At 41.2% G+C, this 17,123-nt stretch overlaps 1 protein-coding gene across 1 annotated transcript in view; it reads right to left on the bottom strand.

Moving 5' to 3' along the window:
* The window catches only part of FTCDNL1 (formiminotransferase cyclodeaminase N-terminal like), a 28,148-nt gene extending 17,157 nt beyond the window's left edge, over nt 1–10,991 (bottom strand). The window contains 4 exon segments of the mRNA XM_059395468.1: nt 5,989–6,049; nt 6,052–6,089; nt 8,792–8,916; nt 10,935–10,991. Of these exon segments, the coding sequence (XP_059251451.1) occupies nt 5,989–6,049; nt 6,052–6,089; nt 8,792–8,906 (214 nt within the window). The 5' untranslated portion in view covers nt 8,907–8,916; nt 10,935–10,991.
* Between the last annotated feature and the right edge of the window lie 6,132 nt (nt 10,992–17,123).

Consider the following 17,123-nt stretch of genomic DNA (forward strand, 5'->3'; position numbering starts at 1 on the left):
AGCTGGAGAATCCCAGGCAGAGCTTCGGGCAGGGATGAGTAATGAAAAGAGGGCAGCTAAGAGAATATTTACAAACTAAATGCTGAGACTCTACCAGCCCCATTCTGCAACTCTTTTCCTAAAATATGGACAGCTGTGTCTACCCTCCACGCTGAAGACTGGATGATCCTTCTCTGAGGAACTTGAACAACCCAAGAGGAAAAAACAAACAAACAAAAAAACCTAACATAGGGGTTCCCCAAAGAAATGATCTGATCAGATGAGTTTACAGTTGACAAGCTCCACCCATATACTGAGAATATCCATTCGGTCTTTCAGTGCCTACTCTCAGAGTAAGCAGCCAACCAGAATCATCAGACATCCAAGAAATGCTTCTAAAACAAACAAGCAACCTGGGGGTAAGGGGGGTGGGGAGCAGGTAGGGGCTGAAAAACAGACACAATGCAGGAAGAAGAAAATATCAAAAATTATCCATAGATACTACATTCATGAGACATGGCCAGGATGTTATTTCAAATAATAAAGTAAAAGGAGTATATATAAGCATATATAAGATAAAAGGAGTATATAAAAGTATTTGGAAGCTAGTATAGAAAAAGAATGAAAGACTTACTGAAGGCTTGGCATATAGAGGAAATCTGCCAGAAAGTATTACAAAAATATAAAGTGATGGGGAAAGGAGAGAAAATAAATGTAGAGAACCAATACTAGAGTTCCAATTTCCAAATAATAGAGCCTCCAGAAAGAACTGAGAAAATGGAAAAAATCGTCAATGGGATAATTCAAGAGTTGTCTGGCACCAAGGAACAAGAGGGTCAAGGATTCAAAGCACCTAACACATCTCCAGCAAAATAAATGAAAACAGATCCATACAAAGAACATGTCACAAAAATTTCAGAACGCTGGAAAGAAAGTGAAAATCTTACAAGCTTCCAGAGAGAAATGACAGATCACATACAAAAACTAGGAATCATAATGACTTCAGAGGTCTCAATAGTAACATAAAAATAAGAATTCAATAATACAATGTCTTCAAAATAAAGGAATTATTATTTTTAACCTAGAATTTTATACCTAGCCAAACTAACAAGTGTGATGATAGAATAATAGCATTTTCAGACATGTAAGGTCTCAAAAAATACTCCCCCATCCCTCTTTTCAAAGGAAGCTCCTAGAAGATATATACCCCTAAAACAGGCCATAAACTAAGGGGTATAGAAAAGAGAAGATATGAGATTTAGGAACCAGGGTATCCAACATGGAGAAAGATGCAGGAAATACCCAGGATGGTAATTAAGGGAGATTCCATGATGACAGTTATCCTCAACAAACTGAGGGCAACTAGTCCTAAATGAAACAGGTCAGAGAGCTCTAGAAGATGATTCTTTAAGAAGATGAAACTGATAGAACATTCAATACATGGAATGTTCTATCTAAATGCATGGAGAGATGCTATTATTAACAGACAGGCTGAGGTTAAACCATTGACGGGTATTTAAAAAACTAAGTAAACAATCAAAAAGATAATGATCAATTCCAGCCAAAAGAAAATTGTGTAAAAAGGGTAAAATAATAACAACTTTCTAAATACCTCATTGTGAATGTTTACATAGTTATAATAATGTAACCACCAAATATTTATCCAAACTTTGATATAACTTATGGAGAAGAGGGAGGATCAGGAAGAGTGTATGAGTGTGTATATATTGGGGGTCAGGAGTGGGTGGTGAAAGGAAGCTAAATTTTCATCTTCTGCAAGAAGTCAATAGACAGTGCCTAAAACTGAAAAACCAAGAAGCACCAATATGAGTTGGTATTTGGACATCTGGAGTTGAATCCTAAATGATAAGACAAGAGAGTTGAAAGCACTTGGCTTTGGGGAGAAGAAAAAGTAATAGGGAAAAGGGAGGTGGGTACTTAGAGCTTTGGGAATAAACCCTGTGAAACAGTCAACTTTCAGCCACATGCGTGTATCATTTGGATAATAACAAAGAAGAAAAAGAAGGAAAGGAAGGAGGAAAAGCAAAGAGAGAGGAAAGGACAGAGAGAGGAGGGGAAAAGGGAGCGAAGAAAAAATTTAAAGACACAATACAGATAAAAATGAACGAGAGCCTAACAGATCACATGTGGTTTTCATTTTCAATGAAAACCAAAGTCCAAATATTTTTGGAAAAGGATAAGCTTTCAGTAAGTACAGACTAGATCTTCGTGTCTCCCAGCTCTCAGTTTTGTATCTCGTTGCCAAATGGCAGCGTATAAAAAAGTATTCCTGCTCCTTCCCCACATCCCTTTCTTCCATCATTTGTAAATGATGACACTTCCATACCATTGCTTTGTCCGCACCCCTCCCCCCCAACATCCTATGGGCTCTCTCCATTCTCTCCACTTTATTATCTAGGGCACCATCACCTTTCCAAACTGGTCTGCCTGCTTCCTAACCATCCTCTAACATGCAGGCAGAGAAGGCTTTCTAAAACCCAAAGCCAATCACACTGCTCTCTGGCTTAAAACACTCCTGTGGTTCCCACTGCCTTGAGGATATGGTTTAAACTCCTTAACCTGGCCTACGGGATTTCACGCTCTGACCTCTAACTACCCTGAAGCTTCATTTTTTAACAGGCCCAGGACTGCCTCTCTCCTCCCACGCCATCTCTAAGTTCCAGCCTGCCACACTGAAGTCGTCTGCAGGTCCTCAAACCCGGGATGCTCTCACATCTGAGCCTCTGCATCACTGGGCCCTTTATCCTAAAAGTTCTTCTATGAAAATTACACGCAGAAGTATGTGTAAGTGTCTGTGACTATGTATGCATACACAAATGAACACACACAAAACCTGCCGATGATTCTGACATTACTTATAAGGTCCCCCCAAGCACTAATTTTGGACCTCACCTTAAGAACCCATTCCTTAAGCTACAAGCAAGCTTACAGCTGCTATAAAAATGTTCTGAAGTACATTATTCAGAATATTTTCATATAAAGCATACGTGAATTACACATATCAATAAGAGCTACTTTTCATGTCACTGGAATGTTCTCCATTGCCCTTCCTCCCAGAGAAAGTGGGTTATGATTATCCTAAAGTTGGTTTCCATAAGAAGGTGTCACCCTAAGTGAAAAACATCCCTTTGCTGTTCTGAGAACAGCAAGTTCTAGAATGTGAATACTTCTATCTCATAAGAATGCCTGGGCATGCTGTTATAAAACAACAACAACAACAAAAACTTTATAAAAAAATCGATATTAGATGAACAGCTGTGTAGAAAGGGGAATGTAAAAATAAAAACTGCATGTTGCAGCATCAAAATAGTAACCATATACAGTATATGACTGTTTTTAATCAGATGAAGATTGAAGCTATCAAATGTTATAAATTAGTTCAAGAATGCAGCTGAGCTCTCATTTAATTAGAAATGTCCATGTTTAAATCATGAGGTACAGTAGCTGCCAATGAAGCAAAAGGGCAAGGGAAGGGAGAAACACTGTGTCCAGACCCTCCGATTGTCAACTGTCTCCGACACACGATGAACATCTGGGGGGGGACTGGTCCTGATGTAATGAAGAACTTCGTATACTAGCTAATTTGAGATTTAATGTAATTGAACATAATTGTTTTGAAGACAATTAAATTCATTATTCTGGTCTGGACAATTCTGAACTCTTCATTTTTGTGTGCAACGTATTTTCCCCCATGCTGAATTTTAACCCTTTCCTGGATAAAAAGTACAGCAAATTTCAGCCCAGGCTTTCCCGAAATAATCTTTAGACTGTCAGGTCGCATTAAATTGCAGCACAAGCAGGGAGGTGCTCCTCTGGAAACAAGTCTCTTTTCCTATTGCTAGTACTTACTGTAGCCCAGCTCAGCCAGAATCCCAGATCTACAGCCCAAATGTCAGACAATACAGCATTAAATAAAAATGAGGCAACATCATACAGGGACTTCTGGGGTCATACAGAGAAGAATGCAATTATCCTAAGGCGGACTTTCCCCCAAAGGTTATGAGCCTCTGCATCTCATAATTAACCACGGTGCAGCTAGACAGTCCAGGCAAAAGGTCTTTCTTTTCTCCCAATTTGCCTAATTCAAAAACACCTCAAGTGACATAGCTCAAATTTTCCAAATTAAACTCACCCCTGGGGCTGAAATCAAGCATGTGACAGTTCAGTTCCAAAGCAAATCTTAAAGAGAGTTGTGCATAAGGAAAGAAAGAAAAAAAATCAGAGGAAAAAGGGGTAGGAGTTAACATTTAAGTGGTTTTCAACCTCATCATTACCCCTGCTCAAGAAAATAGGACACAGATGGGCAAAACACACCATTGTTCTGCCCTAAGGAGTCTACAGAACTCATCAGAAACTACTGTTGCTTCTCGTGATCTATGGTGAATCTGTAAAGGATGAAATGGTTATGTGCCCCATCCCAGTCGGGTGGAGAGTGGAAAGAGAAGTCACAGAGACATGGTGTGCACCGCAGCCCATGAGAGCCTGTTGTTGCTGGAATTCTCCAAGGTTAACTCTTCTCGGGGAGTTGAGGAATGCTTATCTTATCACAAACTGTTCTGAATTGTGAAAAATGGTTTCTAATCAGGAGTGATACACTGCCCTAAACTTTCTCTTACTTCTGGCCACAGCTCCACACTCGTCCCCTGGGACACCAGAGAGAGGGTCAATGGGAGAGAGGTTCACTGCTCCCAGGCAAGAGTGGCTCCCCTCTCAAACCTCCACAGTGATAAAATTAAAGGCCTCCAAGCTGGCAGCCAGAAGAGAATTGCCTTAAAATGTGAACTGCAAATAGCAATCACTGAACTTTCACTTGCATCTCAAGAAGCAGCTATAATTTTACTGTCCCACTAGCTGTTTTCTTTTGCAATCTGCAAGGGAGCTTATTTTTATCCAAATAAAGAAAAATAAAAGATCCAACCATTTCCCTTCACCTCACCTCCCTATTGTCATAAAGTTTCACATTTCTGCCAGCTCTTTATTCCCGAAAGTGGAGAATTACACAACGCTCATCAGTCTTAAGCAACTTTGGTTTTTTTTTTTTTTTTCAGTTGGTTACTTTAAATATTTTCAATTCTACCACATTAATCTGATAAAATTCTGTTATTTTCAGAATGCTTTATAAATAATTACATTAAAAAATACATACACATTTTTCTGAAGCATAATTATTTGATTTTGCTCTTATTCAGTAAATAGCTTTTTACACTGAATCATTTTGTCTAGGTACATGTTACAGACACCTATGCTACTACTACTCTGAGTTTTCAGTAATGCAACATGATCATTTTAGCAACAGAGATAAAAAACAAAGAAGTAAATTTTACATCCTATGATTAACAGTCAAGATAATCTGTCCTTTGTTTGCTAGAAGTTATCAGTCAGCTCTTTGCTCTCTAAAAAAATGGGCCTTTTGAAAGAAGACACTCTGCTAAGTTGAAATCAGGTTTATCTGAAAATATTTTGAACCCTTCGCTAAACAAGATTAAGATATTATAGGCTTTTCTTTAAACAATTATGATCCTTCCAATCCAAGTTGTCCTGTTTAACCTGACAACATCCCTGTGAACCATGGAGTTCATTTCGTTTTAACCCATGAACTAACTTGAGATTTCAGGGTCCCAACCCAAAACACAACTGCTTATAGTGTATTTCGTTCCATGCCAAGTTATCAGTAAAATCAAGGTTGATTTCAACACTACTACTTCACAGATTAAAACTAGAAAAGTTCTCCTTAACCACATAAGATATGGGATCATCATCTTCAGTAAGAGTCTGATTAAATCTTGGACCCCAAGGTTCATTTTAATAAGGAGGAAATGTGAAGTGTTTGGGATATACATGTTCAGAAGAATAATGAAATGAAGTTTTGGGGTATACTGTCTTGAGTATTCACATTTATACAGGAAATCAATGATTAAAGAGCATTCAGGTCTACCTGAAGCCTACCCTTCATCCAAAGACATATACATAAAGAAACTAAAATCTTACCTAACTCATTAATAGAAGCTGTTACTGTAATGACAGATCTGATGTAGTCTTGATCAGAAAATGAAATATACTGAACACTGATACTTCAGGATATTTCTGCCCTGCAAAGAAAACAACACATACATGCAAGAATTTTTTTCTGTGATGAAATCTTAATAATTTATTTCTTCTGATACAATTAAATTGAGCGTGATAGAAAAATCCTGGGATTTGACCTCTAAAGTGACATTGACTAATCATGAAATTCACGGGTAGTAATGTCTACTTCTTACAGGATTACTATATAACCAGATTACAGTTATAATGAGATCTGATATCTAGTTATAACAGTTCAGAGGCTCAGTTCAGAGGCTAGTCTTTGGTGTCTATGACAGATGATCTCTTGGACTTGCCACTGGGCTTGCCAAAGTTATCTTAGCTTAGTCCAAGATGGTAGCCTCCTATTTCAATCGCCAAATCACACCACTCTAAATTCTGCTCCTTCTCAATCTCATCCTCTAGGCTTTGTCAATTTTTCCTTCCAAAGGAAAGGAAATTTCCAAATCAAAACTTCCCAAATCAAACTGCCTGGATCAAAATCTGACATCTGGAAAAGCTAAGACAGGCCAATTAGTGCCGAAAGCACAGGTGCGTGGGATGCATGCACCTGTCCGTTAGAAACCATTCTGTCCCCACCATCTCCTTGTCAGAGGCCACCAACGTCCTTCAGATGTTAACGACTTCCAGCTTTTGGTGGCTTGTGACTCACTTGAATGTGTAACCTGGAGGAGAAAGCTGCCATACACTTGTATGGTAGCCGCACATTACCCCACGTTATTTTTAAAGTTTACAAGCCTGGTTCAGCCTCCTTAAAAGTCCCCCTTAAGCCTACAAAAGCAAATTCAAAGTGAAGGACAAAAGTTTTCAGGCAGTAATTAAACCGTTAGCTATGCTATTATACCTTTGTTGCCCTGTCCCCTGGCAGCCTAACAATTAATCTTTTCAGAAGAGAGGAAAAATAAGTTACACACAGGAACTGCAGAGCTTACAGCAGCCCTACGCTATTAATTTTAATAACATGAGAAGATAAACATATGTCACTCACTCAAAGCCAAATGAGCATCTACGGAGCCCTGCCCTGGTGTACATCTAAAATTTATAACTCAGGTTCTTTGCCCAAGACATTTTAGGCGATTTAAATATGTTCACATTGCTTAATCAGAAAAAATATGGATGGTATAATTTTATTCCACTCATTTAAAAATAAAGGCATTTAAAATATTTGTAAAATGACAGGTCATTTTCTTAGCTAGTTCTACCTTCCCTCACTTTTTAAAATCAGAAAAGATGAAGCAAGAACAAGATTATACAACCTCTTCTTTTAAGTATTTTTTCAACATACTCTAGCTCCTGGAAGAAAAGAGATGATTTTATTTTTTCATCCCAAATCTTCTTCTGAAAAGCTTTTATTCTCAGTTTCATATGATACAATTGAATCAAATGCTAAAAGAATGAAACACTCTCTCCTGCAATTTCTTAAGCATGCATATAGGAAAAAAAATTACTGCTGGCAGGAGGAACTGTCAGTATGAATCTCGGCAGAAGTAAATTGTTTGGTATTTGTAATGGAGTATAATAGCTATAATTCCACTTGAGCCGCTGCCACTAATAAGCTGATAAGAACTCTGAGTCGAGACCCAGGTGTCCATCAGTCTGTGGCTTCCACAAATGTCCCTGCATATTCACTTAATCACAGAGACAGGTAACCCAGTCCCATTAGAAGTACTGTGTCTCACAATGAGGGGCCCAAGCTGGCTCTTCCCACAAAGAGAATGCAAAAGCACAGAAGCATCCTGCCTCTAGAGGAGTTTTCTTATCAGCAATTATAAGGAATTTTCTTAGACGCTTCCAGCTCCTGCAAAGTTGTAAGACAGTAACTTAAATGTGCTCACCATTAGAAACGGGCCAGGGGAAAACACTTCTTTCTCATGAAAAGTAGTCCCCAGATCAAAAATGACTCAGAAATTAACACAGACTGTCTTGAATGCTTCTGGATTGTGACCCGAATGTTCACCTGTTGCCAAAAAGTTGATTTTCATTAACAAAGCATTCTACTCAAATGATAAGAAGTCTGAATACATTCTGTTTTGTGTGTGTGAAAGCAAAAACATCTAGAACCCAAACCGTGTGTCATCACATGAACATTTTAACAAGGGTAAAACAAAGAATAATATCTCTCATTGAAAATACTGGCCCAGGGAGTAAAGAGGCTTGAGGTCCAGTTTTTGGAACTGCTGAGAGATCTTACACCCATCATTTAAATGCAACTGCCTACGAGTTTTTATATGGAGAAAATGGAGGAGAAATAATAATGATGTAATGAAAGCATGGGTTTTGTTGGCAGCAGAGCTTTGAAAAGTAGCTGGTATTTGGCCAGTTTATTTTTTATACAACCTGTTGAATAAAAAGCATAATGTACAATTATGCTCATTGTATTAATGATCAAATAAGTGGCCCATGAGGGAAACATTAAACTTTTATGTAAACATATCCTCCTCAGGAGCCTAAACCCCTGAACAATGCTCATCTCAGGCACTCACTCTCGTGTGAATAAGTGCACTGCTGAGCTTATGTGGGCTTTTGGGAAGAGCACATGTGCCCATGAGTAACTGATCTATCTCAGTATCCCGGAGTCCTGCGGAAGCTCTAACAGCCTCAAAACAAGGAGAAAAGTCTAAGAAGAAAGAATGTTCTATAGCACTGTCTGCAGAATACAAAAACTACTGTACTCATACATATTCACATCAACTGTCTGTTTTCCTACCATTTCTTTCAAGAAGAGCTGCTTTTGCTATGTTCTCAACAATGTATTTTCTTCTGGCTTCTGAAATACTTAGTAAACAAGCAGCCAAACAGAACCCGAGTCTGGAAGAAGCCATGGTGATTTTTCTGGAATAGGAGAAAAACTATTGTTCATTTTGACCTTTATGGCTCATTTCGTATTTTCATTTTCATTAACCATAAAAAAATTATACTTTTTTGGAAACCAGGCAGTCATAATATGAACACTTCACTGTTTTATTCCTGGAGAACACCTGAAGGGAGAAACCTTCAGATTGAGTCAACCAGAAAACCATGTGTATGTGGTCATGTACAGGTAAGACTACAGACCGTAGTATCTACACTGGGAAACGCAGGGCAAGTTACTCAGCCTGAATTGTCATGTAAATGAAAATACTTGTTAAAGTATTCTATTCTCTCTTAAACACCATCTTCCTTAGATTATCCCCGTTTTCAAGGTCTATGATACTTAACAAGCTTGATCCTCTTGTTAAATGAGACTTACTAGGGAAATGTAGAAAACAGAAGTGAAGAAGATTCTTGGAAAAACTACCTTTCTGGCAAAAAGAAAAGTTATCTCTATGGTCCATGCTACAGCCAATATATGAACAAATAAAAGGGACTCATTTGGGTGCTGTATGTGACAACTATTTGACTATATTCCTCTCATACTTTAATCCCCAAAGTTCCTTTATCAGTTTAAAATCTTTTCAAAGGACTCTGTTCCTGGAACTGAAATCTGACAATAAATGCCCAAAATGTGACTGATGCCCTTTTGTTGAAAGTGGATTAATTACAAAACAATTCCCCTTTTCAAGATGGGGCATATTTTGGTCTCTTTTAAATATTAAAAAACTAAGTATGGTTCTCATGAATGCATTCAACAAGTTATTCCATAGAGTGATTTCGTCTTAGGCAATGCTCTCACGGTGGGGAATGCCGCAGTGAATGGTGTCCAAGCCTGAGACAGACGTTAAGTCTCTGAGTTTAAGCTGAACTGTGCTCTCATGTGAGTAACAGTACTGTCGATGCATAAACCCTCTGGCTTCTGTCCACCAAGATCGTTTCTTGGCCTGATCGTCCTAACCTAGAGGGAATCCGGGGCTGCATGACTCGTCTAGGTTTGCAAGCAACTTTTCATACTGTGGCCATCACCTCCTGCCTGAAAAGTCATAAAAATATGGTCTTCAGGTTTTTGTAGGTATTAATAATATCGTTGTAATAAGGCAACTCAGACCTCTCTCGTTTCTGTGTAAACAAAAAATTGCTTTACACAAGGGGTGTGGGCGTCTTCTGGCTTTCATTTGTTTTCAGTGTGTTTATGTAGCTTAATTGTCTCATCAGGCACTTTCCCAACATAATTATGCTTTTTAACAAATGGTGTTTATGGCAACCCCTAACAGTGCAAAAGAAAGGATTAGTTTCATCCTCTCATTCCACATTTTGATTCCCTGTGGACAGTTAAATCACACAAAGATGGTGTTAGAAAAATCTACCTTCACAGCAAAAGCTGGAATGAGCGGCCACCAGGCTTTTGGAGCGCAGTCAGGCCCGTGAGCAAAAGGGTAAGTGTCTCCCTGCCTCCTGCACCCACAAAGGAACCCAGAGCAACCCCGCCAGCGTTCGTGGTTCGGGAGAACGCGCTCCCCGGCCGCCCGTCCCTCCAATCGCAGTTCGACGACTTCCGGCCACGAACCAAAAAGCTGCCGCCCCTGGGGAGGACCGCGCGGGGCTGGCGCGGAGGGGAGCCGCCCGCGGCAGTTCCGCCAGATCACCTGCCGCCCGCGCACGCACCACCTTTCGCGCTTTCGGGGCGGCAGAAAGGCTCGCCGAGGGGGCGGGGGCGGTGCTGCGGTCGCACCCGCCGCTGGGACTCCCTGCGCGGCCCCGCAGCGGGGCCGATGCGCCGTGGCCACGTGGGCCGAAGGCTAACCCGGGGGATGGGGGGGGAAGGGGGGTCCGGCGCGGGCCTCGGGGCAGCCCCCCGGCGCCCCGCGACGCCCGCGGGGAGCAACGTCTCCGGGGCCCGGGAGCGAGGCACGGCCGGCGGCGGGGCCGCCCGGGACCGGCTGTACCGCCAGCGCCGGCGCTCGCGCCCGCAGCTGCGCACGGGAGAGGGAACCGACCTGCGCGCGCGGAGGGGCGGCGGGGTGGGCCGGCGCGGAGCAGGGGTCGCCGCGCGAGAGCGGCGCGCAGCTTCCGCCTCCGGCCCCGCCCTCCGGACGCCCGGCTCGCGCGCCAGCCCGCGGCGGCGTAGCGCGGAGCACGCTCCCCGGGTCGCCGGCTGACCTCCTGACCTCCGGCCCGCGCCTCCTGCGCCCGCCCCCGCCCCCGCCGGCGCGCCCCCGCGCCCCCCGCGCAGCCCTCGGCAGCCCTGCGGCCGGGAGCTTAACGTTCCGTCGCCCCTCTCCTTTAGCTTGGGATTCTCCACACTCGTCTGTTAATGAATGACTTTGTAAAAGGGCATCCAAATCTACGGATGAGGTCATTATCCGTTAACCGCACACCCAGCAGGGGGCTCTTCGGAGCGCGCGCGGGGGGCCGCGTGTCAGTGGCGTCTCCGCGGGGAAACACGCCAGCGCGTGTGAGCGGGGGCGGGACCCGTCCCCGGACAGCAGCAGTCGTGGCACCTGCCCGCGGACTCAGTTACAAGCAATTTGAACCCGGCATTAAGCATTTCCCTTTTTTTCTAGGCCAGGGAACCTTGAGAACACATTTCTCCGACAAAAACCTGTTTTGTGTTTTTTTTAAAATATATATAGCAAGGATAAAATGTCACCGTTTTGATCCAATTTCGTTCCTGAAGTGAAATAATCACTAAATAACTACTTTGACAGAATAAATTAATTTTTAAATCTATTTTTTATTTTCTAATTATACTTTTTAAACACAGATTTGAGGAAATTAACATTTATGTGGACATTTGGTTTCTAGCCTAATGTGGCATAAAAATAAGTAACATAATGAGTGTTAAAAAAAATCAGGTTCATGATGCTTCTCACATCATCATCATTGTACTGAGATGTCACAACAGTATTATGTGCGATTGTGTCAGATCCTGCCTTCTCCAGCTCGGAGTGTTGGCAGGTAGGAGGGTTGTTGGCAAGAGGAGGGGTGTTAACCTCAGGATCCTGGATTCGTTCCAAGGCTGGTAATTACATTCTGCCAGCCAAAATTCATCCCATAATTTTAATTGGATAAATCCTTTCTGGCCTAAGCTACTGCTATGCCTGTCAAACTGTTGCCACATTTCACCCCAGAGGTGTCTGTGTTTTAGTTGCAAGAATCAGTCCCTTTGAGGTTGGCTTATCAATTTAAATCCTCAAAGTGCTTTGGGATCCTGTGGAATTAAATATATATTTAGGTATTTTTTTTCTCTACTGAATCTGTAATAGAAATGTGTAAAATAGACATATACCCATGTTAATGCCTAAAAACCAATACCCAGCAGATCTACTTAATGTCAGCGATAATTTCAAAATAATTTAACTAGACCTCTGCCCCTAACTTTCTCTTCTCTCCTTTTGAGAGCTTTTACTGACTTTTTGAGAGAACTTTTAGAACTTTTACTTTTAGTTTCCAGTTTACAAAAAGTACTGCAGTGTCCAACATTTCCTTCCAAGGAGGACAATGGAACTGAATGAAGGCCCTGTATTTCACCTTTCCAAACAGTCCTATGATGGGACAGACTACTGGCTGCAAATGGAAGACACAGTGACATTACATCTAGTCTTATCTGTCCCTCCAGAGAAAACAGTGTGACACCTAGGGGCCCATGGTTCTAGCTGTAAAAACTGCTAGAACTAAAACCTCTTTCCCACATCTCCTAATCCTCTCTGTGAGAATTTCTTTCCCTTTACAGGGATGCTGGGGTGTTAAGTAAGATAACACTTTGGAAAGCAACAACTCCCAGCAGTTACTCAGTAAACCTTAATCCCTTTCTCCACTCTCCTGAGGTCAGACAGAAATGGGGAGACGCAGGGTCCCAGTGTTCTTTGTGGAGAAGGGCAGCATCTGCCCCTGCCTCAGGACTGTACACATGTCTTTTTGGAAAAGACAAGAAGACAGATACCTGCAAGTCTGATGAAAGTTCAGCAGTAAGACTGAAAGTCTTATTTTGCTCTTTTCAGGGATTAAAACATGGAATGCCCGGATGGCTGCATTGGTTAAGCCTCTACCTTCAGCCTCGGGCATGATCCCACGGTCCTGGAATCGAGTTCCACATCGGGGTCCCCTTGCTTGTCCTCTGTATCTCTCTCTTTCTGACAAATAAATAAAATCTTAAAAAATAAATTGAAAAGTACCTTTAGCTTTTAGCTTTACTTTAGCTCAGCCACATAAAATCCTGCCTTTTTTGTTATTTAAAAGAGACCTACATCACTTTCATAATGTATGAGCATCAAACCTCTCATTGTTTAACTTAGCGTGCTTTGGAGGAGTTTTTCATTCACTGTGGGTGAATGAGTTATCCTGACTACTCCTTTCTCCTGCTAAGTCCATGTTCAGGGCATCACTTCCCTTGATCATCATGTTCCTGTCCAAACACAAATAAGCACCAGAAGAAAGTGTAACTAGTAGTCCTAGTGTCAATTCTGTCTGTGATACCTGTTTCCTAACACTCCCATCAGTCCCTTGTGAGACAAAGATAGTTTTCTCTATCCTTCATCTTCATTTTTGCCAGCAAGGAGAGCAGAGGTCTTATAGCAGCTTCCCCTGGCCCATCAGAGCTGAGGTGGGTCAAAGGGAGAGGCTGTGCTCTAGTCTGGCTCCACAGAGCTTCTGGAACATAGCACTCAGGCGCTGCCCGAGCAGGGCCGGGATCAGGGTGAGGGAGTGAGGCTTTCACGTCACATGCAAAATTTAAGCGGGTGCCAAAAAACTTGGTAATGCAGTATCCTAAGAAGTTAAAATTAATGCAAAATAAGAAATCCGTGGTGAGCAAAATAACATTTTAAGTAAATACAGAGCCCTACCCTGTACTTGTCCACCTCGGTCACCCTCAGCTCACCCTGATCCCTGCCCTGTGGTTGCGTTCCCCTTTGTACCAGTCTGTTCCTGATTGAAGGGTTAAGAGGAAACTGTACCACTCTGCCCTGCCTGCATCCTCTCCTGGGCCCCCAAAATGGGCAGCAAAACCAGAAATGTCAAGGGTAGAAATCTCCAAGCTAGTGGTTACATATAATTTATAGTCTGTTGAAGAGTTTTCTAGACCTCCATATATAGGAGACTTGGCCAAGTTACCTCAAGAGAAGGCAAACCCTTATTAGAACAAGCAAAAGAATCAACTCTATTAACTAATAACGTTTCTTTACCTATTTATCTGACACCTTTCAAAATATGGTCATTAGAAAGTTTCCTTTTGCACTTGGGAATTTTGAAATTATGTTTTAAAGACCATTTTAAATTAATGCTATGAGACTTTTCTAACTTCATATCCCAGCACTTACCTCTGCTCAGGGAAATGTGAGAATTTCCCTTAGAAAGACAGAAATCTAATTCCCTTTTTAAAAAAAGATTTGTTTGGGGCACCTGGGTGACTCAGTGGGTTAAAGCTTCTGCCTTCGGCTCGGGTGATCCCGGGGTCCTGGGATCGAGCCCCACATCGGGCTCTCTGTGAGCAGAGAGCCTGTTTCCCTTCCTCTCTCTCTGCCTGCCTCTCTGCTTAATTGTGATCTTTGTCTGTCAAATAAATAAATAAAATCTTTTAAAAAAATTTTAAAAGATTTATTTATTTATTTATTCATTTGAGAGCGAGAAAGAGCACAAGCTGGGAAAGGGGTGAGGGAGGGGGAGAGAATCCTCAAGCAGATTCTCTGCAGAGCATAGAGCCTGACTCACAGCTCAGTCCCAGGACCCTGAGATCACGACCTAGGCCGAAATCAAGAGTTGGATGCTGAACCAACTGAGCCACTCAGGGGCCCCCGAAATCTAATTCCTAATGCAAATTGTTTTCTTTGAAGATTTTACTTTCACCCTCTTTTGCCCTAAATCAGATTTCATTCTGCCTTCTTTCTTCATGAAACGTGGATAAATTTTACTTCGTCTTCCATGTAAATGTGGTCTGATAAATGAATAATTTTTAAAAAGTGACTTTAGTTATCTTTCCAGGACAAGTTAAATACAGAAGTGGTTTTAATTCCTTGTTTTAAACTGAATCATGGGATATTGTGAAATATCTGTTCTATTAGTCATTTTCTAAAACAGCAAATGGGTTTCACTGCTGCCATTTTTAGTGTGTAGTGGGGGAAGTTATGCTAGTAATTTATTTTAAATGACTAAAAGGAGCCTCATATCCAGAAAGAAGTTATAACAACTAACAGAAATACTTCCACTGCCCATACACCGCTGCCTTAATCATGGGAAATGATCTCCAGCCATTTTTGTCTTAATGAAGGAAAAAAACCCCACAAGATTCCCAGAATTAAACTTCTTCACCTACATTTTTGGGAAATGTCTTTCCCCCTTACACAATATGGATTCACTTGACTGAATTTATCATTAAAGAGTAGTAGGCTAGGGGGTGCCTGGGTGGTACAGTAGGTTAAGCTGCTGCCTTCGGCTCAGGTCATGATCTCAGGGTCCTGGGATCGAGTCCAGCATTGGGCTCTCTGCTCAGCAGGGAGCCTGCTTCCCTCTCTCTGCCTTCCTCTCTGCCTACTTGTGATCTCTGTTAAATAAATAAATAAAATCTTAAAAACAAAAAAGAGTAGTAGGCTAGAATGTAAGCATAGTTACTAGCTTAAACTTGAATCACTTGTTATGCATTCTTTTCATTCATACTAGGCATATCTAATGTAACTAGCCAAAAACTAAAAGTCTATGACCTATCCACCCCTTAATTCATTCTTTGTATAAAATACCACGTATACCATGTTTTATATAACATATACCTTTTTATTCTGCATGGTCACTCAGTTGTGTGTTCCTTTATTATACAACCTAGGCATTGAATGGAATGAAGTTTCTCCTAGATCCTCTCCCCAAAGCTGTTTTCTTATAGCTATTAATTATGTGTGCAGATGAAAAGCAATTCCTAAAATAGACTTTTCATTTTTGCTAAAATTTGTTTTTAACTTATGGGACTACATTAGAATTATTCCTAAAACAATAATTCACAAAATGTATCTTTTTATACCCAGAAAATTTCTGGGAATGTTTAGAAACATTTCCCCCTAAGTAAAATGAATTTTGGTTGTATCGTGAGGTTTTGTCAAGAAATATTTACTTTAAAATGCCCACCACTGGGTGATGATTGCCGCAAGCTCTGCGCAAATGTAGGCACTTCTGTATTGTTGTCTTTAATGTCTCATGTATGTGCAAAAGAATGTCAACTCTTGTGGCTACCAGGAGAGTAATCTCCTATATGCACAGGAGTCCGAGACTTTGGAAAGAAGCATTCCCGTGATGTGTGCCTGTCCTAATTCACATGTGTGTTCAGAGCCATTCCTTGCTTTGAAAATGAGCCCCTCGGGAAAGAACCAGTTCTGCTGTTGGTCAGATCTCTAAGCTCTGTCTCTGCAGGACATTCATACTGAAGGTACCAATGAAGTTTTTCTTGCTCATTTGTTTCTCTTGTATTGTTCCTCTTTGTGTTTGAAGCGATTCACTTTTTAAACGTATTTTTCATTACTTTTAAATAGAAAGTGTCTAATTTCTTAAGAACAGGTGAGCAAGATTGATTTGTTGGGGCTGTTGTTCTTAATGTTTTCTTTATCCTAACTTGTGCCTCACAGTTATTACACAACTCTTTAAACTTGAAGTTTTCTGGTTTTTTTTGGAGAGGATTTGAAAATATAAATTCACAGAAGTTCAGGTCAGAAAAGACCTTAGAGTTCATCTGGGACGTCATCATAACCTTTGTTCCAGCGATGTCTGATCTGGAACAAAAAGACAATAGGGGTGGAAACAGTTTCTGATGAAGCAGGGGGAGGGGTGGGCGCTGCAGGTCACCCCCATTCTTTGCTCCTGCCACTGCTTCTTTCATGGCCCCTCCCTGAATCCTAAAGTGCCTGTTAAAATCACCAACTAGTTCAACCCCTTTTCCGGGGCTCGAAAGCCTTTTTTACCATGGCATATAAAGTTCTCATCTTTTGAAGATTAACTGTTGTGAATCAAGTCTGTGACGCCGTCTCAAAACACAAGCACTCTGAACAATCCACACTAGTTTAAATTATAGATATAGGTTTTATAGATAATTTCTGTGGAGGAAAATAAATATGAACAGATATTCAAATCTGAAAAGATTCATCAAATGTTTTCATTAATACTCAAGGAAGTATGACACAGAAACCTGGAAGGATCATGATTGGGGCGGG

This window comes from Mustela nigripes, chromosome 3 (assembly GCF_022355385.1).
Source record: "Mustela nigripes isolate SB6536 chromosome 3, MUSNIG.SB6536, whole genome shotgun sequence".
Taxonomy (NCBI): Eukaryota; Metazoa; Chordata; class Mammalia; order Carnivora; family Mustelidae; genus Mustela; species Mustela nigripes.